This window comes from Oncorhynchus kisutch, linkage group LG26 (genome assembly GCF_002021735.2).
Source record: "Oncorhynchus kisutch isolate 150728-3 linkage group LG26, Okis_V2, whole genome shotgun sequence".
In the NCBI taxonomy this organism is placed as follows: Eukaryota; Metazoa; Chordata; class Actinopteri; order Salmoniformes; family Salmonidae; genus Oncorhynchus; species Oncorhynchus kisutch.
The window spans coordinates 31,015,699-31,030,081 of record NC_034199.2 but is presented as its reverse complement, the minus strand read 5'-3'; the positions used below and the strand labels follow the sequence as shown (position 1 = coordinate 31,030,081).

Here is a 14,383-nt window from a genome sequence, read left to right as displayed (position 1 = left end):
GTCTAGTGTAGCTGAATTATTACTAAATATGTGTCTAGTATAGCTGAATTATTACTAACTATGTGTCTAGTGTAGCTGAATTATGAATAACTATGTGTCTAGTGTAGCTGAATTTTTACTAACTATGTGTCTAGTATAGCTGAATTATGAATAACTATGTGTCTAGTGTAGCTGAATTATTACTAACTATGTGTCTAGTATAGCTGAATTATGAATAACTATGTGTCTAGTGTAGCTGAATTATTACTAAATATGTGTCTAGTATAGCTGAATTATTACTAAATATGTGTCTAGTATAGCTGAATTATGAATAACTGTGTGTCTAGTATAGCTGAATTATTACTAAATATGTGTCTCGTGTAGCTGAATTATTACTAACTATGTGTCTAGGGTAGCTGAATTATTAATAACTATGTGTCTAGTGTAGCTGAATTATTACTAACTATGTGTCTCGTGTAGCTGAATTATTAATAACTATGTGTCTCGTGTAGCTGAATTATTATCTAACATGTGTCTCGTGTAGCTGAATTATTTCTTACTATGTGTCTCGTGTAGCTGAATTATTACTTACTATGTGTCTCGTGTAGCTGAATTATTACTTACTATGTGTCTCGTGTAGCTGAATTATTAATAACTATGTGTCTCGTGTAGCTGAATTATTAATAACTATGTGTCTCGTGTAGCTGAATTATTAATAACTATGTGTCTCGTGTAGCTGAATTATTATCTAACATGTGTCTCGTGTAGCTGAATTATTTCTTACTATGTGTCTCGTGTAGCTGAATTATTACTTACTATGTGTCTCGTGTAGCTGAATTATTACTTACTATGTGTCTCGTGTAGCTGAATTTTTACTAACTATGTGTCTAGTATAGCTGAATTATGAATAACTATGTGTCTAGTGTAGCTGAATTATTACTAACTATGTGTCTAGTATAGCTGAATTATGAATAACTATGTGTCTAGTGTAGCTGAATTATTACTAAATATGTGTCTAGTATAGCTGAATTATTACTAACTATGTGTCTAGTGTAGCTGAATTATGAATAACTATGTGTCTAGTGTAGCTGAATTTTTACTAACTATGTGTCTAGTATAGCTGAATTATGAATAACTATGTGTCTAGTGTAGCTGAATTATTACTAACTATGTGTCTAGTATAGCTGAATTATGAATAACTATGTGTCTAGTGTAGCTGAATTATTACTAAATATGTGTCTAGTATAGCTGAATTATTACTAAATATGTGTCTAGTATAGCTGAATTATGAATAACTGTGTGTCTAGTATAGCTGAATTATTACTAAATATGTGTCTCGTGTAGCTGAATTATTACTAACTATGTGTCTAGGGTAGCTGAATTATTAATAACTATGTGTCTAGTGTAGCTGAATTATTACTAACTATGTGTCTCGTGTAGCTGAATTATTAATAACTATGTGTCTCGTGTAGCTGAATTATTATCTAACATGTGTCTCGTGTAGCTGAATTATTTCTTACTATGTGTCTCGTGTAGCTGAATTATTACTTACTATGTGTCTCGTGTAGCTGAATTATTACTTACTATGTGTCTCGTGTAGCTGAATTATTAATAACTATGTGTCTCGTGTAGCTGAATTATTAATAACTATGTGTCTCGTGTAGCTGAATTATTAATAACTATGTGTCTCGTGTAGCTGAATTATTATCTAACATGTGTCCCGTGTAGCTGAATTATTTCTTACTATGTGTCTCGTGTAGCTGAATTATTACTTACTATGTGTCTCGTGTAGCTGAATTATTACTTACTATGTGTCTCGTGTAGCTGAATAATTACTAACTATGTGTCTAGTGTAGCTGAATTATGAATAACTATGTGTCTAGTGTAGCTGAATTATTACTAACTATGTGTCTAGTGTAGCTGAATTATTACTAACTATGTGTCTCGTGTAGCTGAATTATTAATAACTATGTGTCTCGTGTAGCTGAATTATTAATAACTATGTGTCTCGTGTAGCTGAATTATTATCTAACATGTGTCTCGTGTAGCTGAATTATTTCTTACTATGTGTCTCGTGTAGCTGAATTATTACTTACTATGTGTCTCGTGTAGCTGAATTATTACTTACTATGTGTCTCGTGTAGCTGAATTTTTACTAACTATGTGTCTAGTATAGCTGAATTATGAATAACTATGTGTCTAGTGTAGCTGAATTATTACTAACTATGTGTCTAGTATAGCTGAATTATGAATAACTATGTGTCTAGTGTAGCTGAATTATTACTAAATATGTGTCTAGTATAGCTGAATTATTACTAACTATGTGTCTAGTGTAGCTGAATTATGAATAACTATGTGTCTAGTGTAGCTGAATTTTTACTAACTATGTGTCTAGTATAGCTGAATTATGAATAACTATGTGTCTAGTGTAGCTGAATTATTACTAACTATGTGTCTAGTATAGCTGAATTATGAATAACTATGTGTCTAGTGTAGCTGAATTATTACTAAATATGTGTCTAGTATAGCTGAATTATTACTAAATATGTGTCTAGTATAGCTGAATTATGAATAACTGTGTGTCTAGTATAGCTGAATTATTACTAAATATGTGTCTCGTGTAGCTGAATTATTACTAACTATGTGTCTAGGGTAGCTGAATTATTAATAACTATGTGTCTAGTGTAGCTGAATTATTACTAACTATGTGTCTCGTGTAGCTGAATTATTAATAACTATGTGTCTCGTGTAGCTGAATTATTATCTAACATGTGTCTCGTGTAGCTGAATTATTTCTTACTATGTGTCTCGTGTAGCTGAATTATTACTTACTATGTGTCTCGTGTAGCTGAATTATTACTTACTATGTGTCTCGTGTAGCTGAATTATTAATAACTATGTGTCTCGTGTAGCTGAATTATTAATAACTATGTGTCTCGTGTAGCTGAATTATTAATAACTATGTGTCTCGTGTAGCTGAATTATTATCTAACATGTGTCCCGTGTAGCTGAATTATTTCTTACTATGTGTCTCGTGTAGCTGAATTATTACTTACTATGTGTCTCGTGTAGCTGAATTATTACTTACTATGTGTCTCGTGTAGCTGAATAATTACTAACTATGTGTCTAGTGTAGCTGAATTATGAATAACTATGTGTCTAGTGTAGCTGAATTATTACTAACTATGTGTCTAGTGTAGCTGAATTATTACTAACTATGTGTCTAGTGTAGCTGAATTATGAATAACTATGTGTCTAGTGTAGCTGAATTATTACTAACTATGTGTCTAGTGTAGCTGAATTATTACTAACTATGTGTCTAGTGTAGCTGAATTATTACTTACTATGTGTCTCGTGTTGCTGAATTATGAAATACTATGTGTCTAGTACAGCTGAATTATTACTTACTATGTGTCTAGTGTAGCTGAATTATTACTAACTATGTGTCTAGTGTAGCTGAGTTATTACTAAATATGTGTCTAGTGTAGCTGAATTATGAATAACTATGTGTCTAGTGTAGCTGAATTATGAATAACTATGTGTCTAGTATAGCTGAATTATTACTAACTATGTGTCTAGTATAGCTGAATTATGAATAACTATGTGTCTAGTGTAGCTGAATTATGAATAACTGTGTCTCGTGTAGCTGAATTATGAATAACTATGTGTCTAGTGTTGCTGAATTATTACTAACTATGTGTCTAGTGTAGCTGAATTATTACTAACTATGTGTCTAGTATAGCTGAATTATGAATAACTATGTGTCTCGTGTAGCTGAATTATGAATAACTGTGTCTCGTGTAGCTGAATTATGAATAACTATGTGTCTAGTATAGCTGAATTATTACTTAGTATGTGTCTAGTGTAGCTGAATTATTACTAACTATGTGTCTAGTATTGCTGAATTATGAATAACTATGTGTCTAGTGTAGCTGAATTATGAATAACTGTGTCTAGTGTTGTTGAATTATGACTTACTATGTGTCTCGTGTTGCTGAATTATGAAATACTATGTGTCTAGTATAGCTGAATTATTACTTACTATGTGTCTAGTGTAGCTGAATTATTACTAACTATGTGTCTAGTATAGCTGAATTATTACTTACTATGTGTCTCGTGTAGCTGAATTATTACTAACTATGTGTCTAGTGTAGCTGAATTATGAATAACTATGTGTCTAGTGTAGCTGAGTTATTACTAAATATGTGTCTAGTGTAGCTGAATTATGAATAACTATGTGTCTAGTGTAGCTGAATTATTACTAACTATGTGTCTAGTATAGCTGAATTATGAATAACTATGTGTCTAGTGTTGCTGAATTATTACTAACTATGTGTCTAGTATAGCTGAATTATGAATAACTATGTGTCTAGTGTAGCTGAATTATGAATAACTATGTGTCTAGTGTAGCTGAATTATGAATAACTATGTGTCTAGTGTTGCTGAATTATTACTTACTATGTGTCTAGTATAGCTGAATTATGAATAACTATGTGTCTAGTGTAGCTGAATTATTACTTACTATGTGTCTTGTGTAGCTGAATTATTACTAACTATGTGTCTAGTATAGCTGAATTATTACTAACTATGTGTCTAGTGTAGCTGAATTATTAATAACTATGTGTCTAGTATAGCTGTCAAACTGTGTGTGTGTGTGTGTGTGTGTGTGTGTGTGTGTGTGTGTGTGTGTGTGTGTACAACAGCTTGTAATGTCTTTCCTCCCGGTGTCTGACAGACAGACAGACAGACAGACAGACAGACAGACACAGACAGACACAGACAGACAGACAGACAGACAGACAGACAGACAGACAGACAGACAGACAGACAGACAGACAGAGACAGACAGACAGACAGACAGACAGACAGACAGACAGACAGACAGACAGACAGACAGACAGACAGACAGACAGACAGACAGACAGACAGACAGACAGACAGGGAGCACATAGTCAGTGCAGAGCAGGTTGCTTGTCTTCTATTTTATGACTGTTAACTTCCTGGGAAATTCCTAGTGAGAGTATTCCTGTAAGTGCCTGGCAGACCTCGGTTCAAATACTATTACAAATATTTCAGATACTTAAAGTGTTTGCTCTATCCTGCCTGGAATGCCAGATGGGCACAGTTTGTTATTTTAGGACTATTCTATCGGTCCATTAAGTCAGGCAAGCTCAATTGAGCTGAAATACAGTATTTGAAATTATTTCAAATAGTACTTGAACCCAGGTTTGGTGGCTGGTCTGGTCATGGTCTCATTGCCCTGACAGGAGTGGAAGGAAACAGTTCACCACTCTGTAGCTCTGCATTTAGCTCTCACCGTATTTCAATCTGTGACATGGAAAAAAAGCGGAACCCCATTCGGCTGTTAGCATGTGATTGTGATTGCCCTGTTAGCCCTGTGGGGCTATAGGGAAGGCTTGGCAGTATGCTGAGTGGATTGTTTAGTCTTGTACTTGCTGTATACATACACACATCCTGTAATTCCTGGGATTCAGTGTTTGTTAGTGATGAACCATTCATATAGTGAACCTCTCATCCTGTCTGGGGCTCTCATCCTGAAACCCTGTATTATGCATTCATTCACAGCACTGTGCGTCATCCTCAAGCCGTGGCCCCAGACAGTGATACATATGTGCTGCTATAGCAACAATGAAATGGAATGATTTGTCTCTCTATAACCTACTATAACGAAAGTGTTGATGCTAAGATAAATATAAATTCACTAGGGATGCCTTTTCAGCTATTAGTACATGCTGAATGATATGAAAGAACTGATAAAATGGCTGATAAAAGACCAACATGTGTACAATGAACTGTTTAGATAGAGAGATGAAATACTATACAACAAGTTGGACAAATGTCAATGGACAGGTAATAAGCTGAACAGATAGCCTAGCTATTTCAAAAATATGAAACCTAATCTTGATGTTTGGTTGTTTACCGAAATCATTAGAGGGAGCCTGAGGTACTGTACGTGAGACATATTGAATGTGGGGAATTGGTAACTGCATTACTAACACTTTCATTGTATGTCAGAATTGGTTGTAAGGAAACCTGGCGCTGCAGGGTCTAATCAAGAGGAGAGAGAGGAGCAGACAGGCAGTTCTGTTGAGAATACACAGTCAACATCAAGGGATTCTAACAGAAAAAGGAATGACAAGAGAGCAACATGGAATTCCACAAAAGCCAGGACAGAATATTCACTGCCTGTTGTATCTTAGTCTAAGATATTGTTCAGACATTCTTGTAGTTATGGCTAAACAAGTGTCCTCTACAGCAATTCCCCAGAATAGTTACAGAGGACAGGAAAGGGGATGAATGAGCCAAGCTGGCGATTAACAGGAGGCCATGATTGTACAGTATGGGGGTCAAATTGGGAATTAGCCATGACACCGGGGTTAACACCCCTACTCTTACAATAATGGCCATGGGATCTTTAGTGACCACAGAGAGTCAGGAAGACAGAAAGACAGAGCCACTGAGCATACATGCACACTACAGAATAGATGAGATGGAGATGCTTCAGGGACAGGGTTCTGTGCACACAACAGAAGCATTGGAGTCACAGACGTACCGTAGCTACTGAGCATGACACAAGGTATAGATGGAGAGGAGAGGAGTCAAAACCAGGGATACTAAAAGGAAAAGTAGTTTATTGCCATATACCCTGTCCTCTGCACAATCTGCATGTACTATGAATTTTATCTTTATTTACTAGGCAAGTCAGTTAAGAACACATTTTTACTTTCAATGACGGTTTAGGAACAGTGGGTTAACTGCCTTGTTCAGGGGCAGAACGACTTGTATCTTGTCAGCTCAGGGACTCAATCTTGCAACCTTTTGGTTACTAGTCCTATGCTCTAACCACTACCCTGCAGCTACCCTGCCGCCCCGTATGAATACATCATCTCTTCATGCTTTTTACTGACAGTTGACTGTCAAATCAAATCAAATGTATTTGTCACATACACATGGTTAGCAGATGTTAATGCAAGTGTAGCGAAATGCTTGTGCTTCTAGTTCCGACAATGCAGTAATAACCAACAAGTAATCTAACTAACAATTCCAAAACTACTGTCTTATACACACAAGTTTAAAGGGATAAAGAATATGTACATAAAGATATATGAATGAGTGATGGTACAGAGCGGCATAGGCAAGATGCAGTAGATGGTGTAGAGTACAGTATATACATATGAGATGAGTATGTAAACAAAGTGGCATAGTTAAAGTGGCTAGTGATACATGTATTACATAAAGATGCAGTAGATGATATAGAGTACAGTATATACGTATACATATGAGATGAATAATGTAGGGTATGTAAACATTATATTAGGTAGCATTGTTTAAAGTGGCTAGTGATATATTTTACATCATTTCCCATCAATTCCCATTATTAAAGTGGCTGGAGTTGAGTCAGTGTGTTGGCAGCAGCCACTCAATGTTAGTGGTGGCTGTTTAACAGTCTGATGGCCATGAGATAGAAGCTGTTTTTCAGTCTCTCGGTCCCAGCTTTGATGCACCTGTACTGACCTCGCCTTCTGGATGATAGCGGGGTGAACAGGCAGTGGCTCGGGTGGTTGTTGTCCTTGATGATCTTTATGGCCTTCCTGTAACATCGGGTGGTGTAGGTGTCCTGGAGGGCAGGTAGTTTGCCCCCGGTGATGCGTTGTGCAGACCTCACTACCCTCTGAAGAGCCTTACAATTGTGGGCGGAGCATTGCCGTACCAGGCGGTGATACAGCCCGCCAGGATGCTCTCGATTGTGCATCTGTAGAAGTTTGTGAGTGCTTTTGGTGACTGCTGCGCCTTCTTCACAATGCTGTCTGTGTGGGTGGACCAATTCAGTTTGTCTGTGATGTGTATGCCGAGGAACTTAAAACTTGCTACCCTCCCACTACTGTTCCATCGATGTGGATAGGGGGGTTTCCCTCTGCTGTTTCCTGAAGTCCACAATCATCTCCTTAGTTTTGTTGACGTTGAGTGTGAGGTTATTTTCCTGACACCACACTCCGAGGGCCCTCACCTCCTCCCTGTAGGCCGTATCGTCGTTGTTGGTAATCAAGCCTACCACTGTTGTGTCGTCCGTAAACTTGATGATTGAGTTGGAGGCGTGCGTGGCCACACAGTCAGAGGCACAGCTTGATTTATATGCTGGATCAAAAGCTTTTACACCCTTGGAAATAAAATGTAGGAACATTGGCTAAAATAGTGTTGGATATGATAATATGTTAGAGAGGGCTTGAGTGTAAGCATTTGGCCAAGTAAACTATTGCTTTTACACTGAATGCTTTTAGAAAGGGTTCAGAGATGCAGACTTGACAGAAAGTATAGCTAGAGTGAAATCAGAGTCAGGGATACTTTATTAAAGGATATTTATACTAAAGAATAAGTACTTAGCAGTGGTGGAAAAAGTACACAATTGTCATACTTGAGAAAAGATACCTTAATAGAAAATGATTCAAGTAAAAGTGAAAGTCATCCAGGAAAATACTACTTGAGTAAAAGTTTAAAAGGTATTTGGTTTTAAATATACTTATGTATCAAAAGTAAATGTAATTGCAAAAATATACTTTACGGATAGCCAGGGACACACTACAACACGCAGACATAATTTACAAATTAAGCTTTTGTGTTATAATGAGTACGCCAACTCAGACGCAATAGGGATGCCCAAGGATGTTCTCTTGATAAGTGCGTGAATTGGGCCATTTTCCTGTTCTGCGAAGCATCCAAAATGTAATGAGTACCTTTGAGTGTGAGGGAAAATCTATGGAGTAAAACGTACATTATTTTCTTTAGGAATGTAGTGAAGTAAAAGTTGTCAAAAATATAATTACTTCAGTAAAGTACAGATACTTAAAAAAAAATATTTAAGTAATACATAAGTACTTTGCACACTGGTACTTAGTAGAGTTGTAGGATCTTCAGTTGACCTATATTGATTCAGCTGCATTGGTTCTACAGCTGCACCATCGAGAGCACTGGTTGCATCACTGCCTGGTGTGGCAACTGCTCGGCCTCCGACCGCAAAGCACTACAGAGGGTAGTGCGTACGCCCAGTACATCACCGGGGCCAGGCTTCCCGACATCCAGGACCTCTATACTAGGCGGTGTCAGAGCAAGGGCCTACAAATTGTCAGACTCCAGCCACCCTAGTCATAGTCTGTTCTCTCTGCTACCACATGGCAAGCAGTACCGGGGGCCAAGTCTAGGCTCTAAGGCTTCTTAACAGCTTCTGCCCCCAAGCCGTAAGACTCCTGAACAGCTAATCAAATGGCTACCCAGACCCCTCTTTTATTATGTTATTACCTATGCATGGTCACTTTAACTCTACCTAGATGTAGGTATATTACCTCGATTACCTCAACTAACTGGTGCCCCCGCACATTGACTCTGTACCGGTACCCCCTGTATATAGCCTCGCTATTTATATATTACTGTTGCTGTTTAATTATTTTTTACCATTATTTAAACATTTAAACAATTACTTAGCAATTTGTTACTTAACACATTTTTCTTCTTAACTTCTTAAAGCATTGTTGGCCTGTAAGTAAGCATTTCACTGTTGTATTCGGCGCATGTGACAAATAACATTTGATTTGAATATTGTCACTGCCAACAAATCCTGCAGCAACCTGATTTGAACGTTTTGTCCATAATTTTGCTTGATCGGTGGTTTGGCTATTAGCTGGCCAAAAGTAGGCTACATGAAAAGTGCAATACTCTTAATATAACTGTGTGTTTAGTGTAGGGCTGGGTGATATGGAAAATAAATTATCACGATATCTATATATTTTTTCATTCGATAACAATAATCATCCCAATATTATTCAAATAATGTTTAAAAGGTGCATATCTGCTTCAAACTCAAGAATGCCTGAACAAACCATGGTTCGAGCGTTGGGCCAGTAACCGAAAGGTTGCTAGATCAAATCCCTGAGCTGACAAGGTAGAAATATGTCATTCTACCCCTGAACAAGGCAGTTAACCCACTGTTCCCCGATAGGCTGTCATTGTAAATAAGAAGATGTTCTTAACTGACTTGCCTAGTTAAATGAAGGTTACATTTTTTATTTATTAAGTGAGCTACACTTCAAATTATACTTGAAGGAAAATTGTTCCATGTTTGCGGCCAGGGATAAGCCTCTTGAAACCTTCCTTTTCGAATGTGATAATTGGTAGCATGTCCTTAGCAATGCAATGCATAATAGCATTTAATAGCATCTTTTCGATGTTTGCTCGTAGGGAATAAAAGCTGTCAGTGTTGACTGCTTCGGGCAAACATCCTTAGATTGGCTGGTGCTTGAGGGGCGTTTATCAATACCGTGGTGCAAACTCAAACTTGCATGTTTCAAAGAGTGATTTTGCTTCAGATGCTTCAGATGTTGAAAAAGGTTTGTTGTATTACCAGACTTCGCAGCCACCTGTCTATGGCACAATTTGCACCGAACATTGCTCTGCTCTTTTGTCGGACTTCAAAAAGCCAAACCACTTCCAAATTGCAGAAACAGTTTAACCCTTTTTATCAATAATTTCTTCATTGGAAGCTGCCCCTTCTCCTTGGCTATCACTACCACTGTTTTCACCTACATCACTACCACTGTTTTCGCCTACATCACTATCACTGTTTTCACCTACATCACTATCACTGTTTTCACCTACATCACTACCACTGTTTTCACCTACATCACTACCACTGTTTTCATCTACATCACTACCACTGTTTTCACCTACATCACTACCACTGTTTTCACCTACATCATTACCACTGTTTTCAGCTACATCACTACCACTGTTTTCACCTACATCACTACCACTGTTTTCACCTACATCACTACCACTGTTTTCACCTACATCACTACCACTGTTTTCACCTACATCACTACCACTGTTTTCACCTACATCACTACCACTGTTTTCGCCTACATCACTACCACTGTTTTCACCTACATCACTACCACTGTTTTCACTAATTATTTGTGGTTAATATTGGCGACTCCATCACTCGAGGTGCTAAGTGGTTTTTAGTGAGTGTATACCTCTCCACGTGCATATTGTCACTTCTCCGCACGTTCCTGCTGAGGTGAAAATGACTGCTGTACCTAATTACACTATATCGACATTATCGAAAATTAATCTAAACGTTTTAATATCGTTATTGAGGGAAGTAATTACCTCGATAATTATTGATATTGATTTATCGCCCAGCCCTAGTTTAGTGTGGGTTTTCAATGAATTTATGTAAATCTCAAAGCTCATCTGCATTTTCCTGCAGTACAGAAAAATGATCAGCAACAAAATAGTGATTAAATTAAGATCCTACATCTGTAGGTCTGCACTATGCATTATGTATCTGGCCTCTGCTCACTCTGGAGACAAGCTGCATGTACTATGAATACATCATCCCTTCACACTTTTACTGAGACAGCTTGACTGACAGTTGGCTCTTGAAGTCACAGCTTGACTCATATCTGTTCTGCTCATATCATTGATGCCTGATGAAAAGCTATTACGCTCTAACAGTAGCTAGAGCTTCAGTAAACAGATGGCCCATTTTAGCTATGGCATCCTCAAAGCTAAATCTGAACGGCGCTTTCCAGAATTTGTTTTTTTAAATTCCAATTGATTGATTGAAGTGAACACATTTTGAACATACTGTATCGTATCCCCTGTTGATGTCACATTTAGTGGATTGAGTGGGATAGTTCATCAGGTACCTCTAGTGGAGAGAACTCTATGGGCCATCTGAAATGACTCTAAATATGATTCAATGTTTGAAAGTCATTATTGCTTCAAAAACTGTTTCAATCAAAACCATTAACTAACATTATCTATTCATGAAAAGGTATCAGAATGATAGTTTATCAATCACTGAACCCTGTTTTAACCCAGCAGAGAATGGACAATAAATCCATTCCCTTAAGCGACTGCTCCCTGAATCATTGGCCAAATACTGTACACTCTAATCTCTCATGGAGAGATGCAATTAACACAGGATGGTATCGCACCGTCTGTCAATGCACTGTGAGATGCGACGACTAACGAAAAACTTTGTTCTGGTGCTCAGATTTTTCTGTCACCCTCTAACCACATTGCTACAGTTCTGTTGAATACAGTAAAACCACATCTCAAACAGTTTAGTTCTGTTGAATACTGTATAACTACATCTTTACAGTTTAGTTCTGTTGAATACTGTATAACTACATCTCAAACAGTTTAGTTCTGTTGAATACTGTATAACTACATCTTTACAGTTCAGTTCTGTTGAATACTGTATAACTACATCTTTACAGTTTAGTTCTGTTGAATACTGTATAACTACATCTTTACAGTTTAGTTCTGTTGAATACTGTATAACCACATATCTAGAGTTTAGTTCTGTTGAATACTGTATAACTACATCTTTACAGTTCAGTTCTGTTGCACCTGGCTCTACGTACTGCAGTGGAATACTAATGCAGAGTTCTGTATCATTATATTTCTCCACACTTCACAACCCACACCCACCCTTACATCTCAGAGAAAGACAGATAGACAGATGGAGCTGTGCTGAGGGCCTGACTGTCTCCGACAAGGGCCATTGTAGAAGAGCACCTCTCTGTGAGCATGTTACATAAATGCAAGCGTTCAACAGGAGAATGCATAATGCAGCTGGGAAGTGTGTGTGTGTGTGTGTGTGTGTGTGTGTGTGTGTGTGTCTCCCTCTGTTTGTGTTTGTGTGTGTGTGTGTGTGTGTGAAGGCCACTTCATCCAACTTAACATTATCTGAATGTGCTCTTTGTGAGAGCCACTGACCCCACCGGAGTTCATCCAGTCTATAGGAAAGGGATGTATCAAGTAATGTTGCAAAATTCCGGGAACTTTCAATAAATTCCCTGGTTTTCCTGAAATCCCAGTTGGAGGATTCCCGGAATCAGGAGGGAATAAGCAGAAATTCTGTGTTCCTCCAACCAGGAATTCCTGTAATTTTGCAACCGTAGTAACAAGACTCTCTAAATCCACACAGTAAAGTAAAGTATGAATAAAGTATTTAAACCCACACAGTACTGTTTAGTATGAATCAAGTATTTAAACCCACATACAGTAAAGCTACAACAAGAGCCTCATAAGCTTCACCCTATAGATACTTTACTGTTAAATAAATTCTCTTTACGTATGACAATTCAGCGCTAACAGATTGTTTGTTGAAAGATTGATCTAAGGCAACATCTACCAATGCTTTGTGTTATACATTTGTAGGCTAATGACTGTATGCATAAGATAAGAAGAGTTGGTATCATTATATAGCATGTGGGCATGTTTGATAAAGTAGAGAGACAGTAGACAGACAGACACCATGGGACGTACCTTTGAGATGTGTTTTTGTACTTCTGCCTGAAAAACAAGATGAGGAGTGTACATTAGATGAATAGGCCATACAAAGTACACCATCGCTCTGAGATAGATCTGCAGCCCAAATGGCACCCTATTCCCTTATTCCTATAGTGCACTTTTGACCAGAGATTTTCAGTCAAAAGTAGTGCACTAAATAGCAGGGTTGGGCTCAATTCAGAATTTTTTCATTGACTCCCATTCAACTCAATTGTTGATGTTGAATTTGAGTTTTAGTTACAGGAAGTAGAATTTAATTCAGTGCATTTCAAAGAAATTCCACTCAGTGATAGAACATTTAATTGAATATGACAGGTCACACTTCCAGATACCACCGTAGTGTTTAGGATAGGCAATTATATTTCCACCAACCATTGCATTTCTTTGGCTTTTTTTTGAAGGCCTTGAGGTCAACTTTAGTGTTAAACTAGTGCATTCTGGGAAATGTAGTATTTAGCAGAACTCTATTTGAGAGGAACTGACCTAGAAAGAAATAATGAGTGTGTTTCTGCTATGAAGCAGTATTGTCTGGGGGATTCAGACTAGTTATGAAGGAGCTCTTTTTCCTGTTTTCCCTCTTCTCTCCAGTCAGTCTCCTTCTATCTGTAGGGTAGGGGAGGACTCTCTCTCTCTCTCTCTCTCTCTCACACACACACACACACACACACACACACACACACACACACACACACACACACACACACACACACACACACACACACACACACATACACACACAAACAAGAGCACACACACACCAACAAGAACACACACACACCCACATGTTTCATCTGGTGTGAAGATCCAGTGAATAGGAGGAATGTTGGGAGATAAATTATTACACTCACAGCAATCATCAACAGCAGTAAATGATGCATCACACAAAATGTGTTTGTCTCATTTTATTTAAAAAACTTTAAACCATCTTTAACGAGAAGTTAGGAGATAAGAACTAAATCACTCAAATTTTGCCTAATCATTTTGTAAATGATTTCCTCCTGGACTGCTATATTGACAAATGTGGCCC

General features: G+C 37.6%; 1 protein-coding gene across 2 annotated transcripts in view; it reads right to left on the bottom strand.

Moving 5' to 3' along the window:
* pde1a (phosphodiesterase 1A, calmodulin-dependent) overlaps nt 1-14,383 on the bottom strand; it is an 86,382-nt gene that overhangs the window by 66,908 nt on the left and 5,091 nt on the right. The window contains exons 1-2 of one of the 2 annotated variants that reach the window (XM_031805862.1): nt 13,840-14,004; nt 13,333-13,359 (exon numbers count right to left, since the gene is read on the bottom strand). Coding sequence is in view for 1 of the 2 variants with exons in the window: in XM_020462077.2 (XP_020317666.1) it covers nt 13,333-13,359 (27 nt within the window). In the remaining variant the exon portion in view is untranslated. Of the gene's footprint in view, nt 1-13,332; nt 13,360-13,839; nt 14,005-14,383 lie in introns of those variants that run through there. The other variant, XM_020462077.2, reaches the window with a different exon arrangement.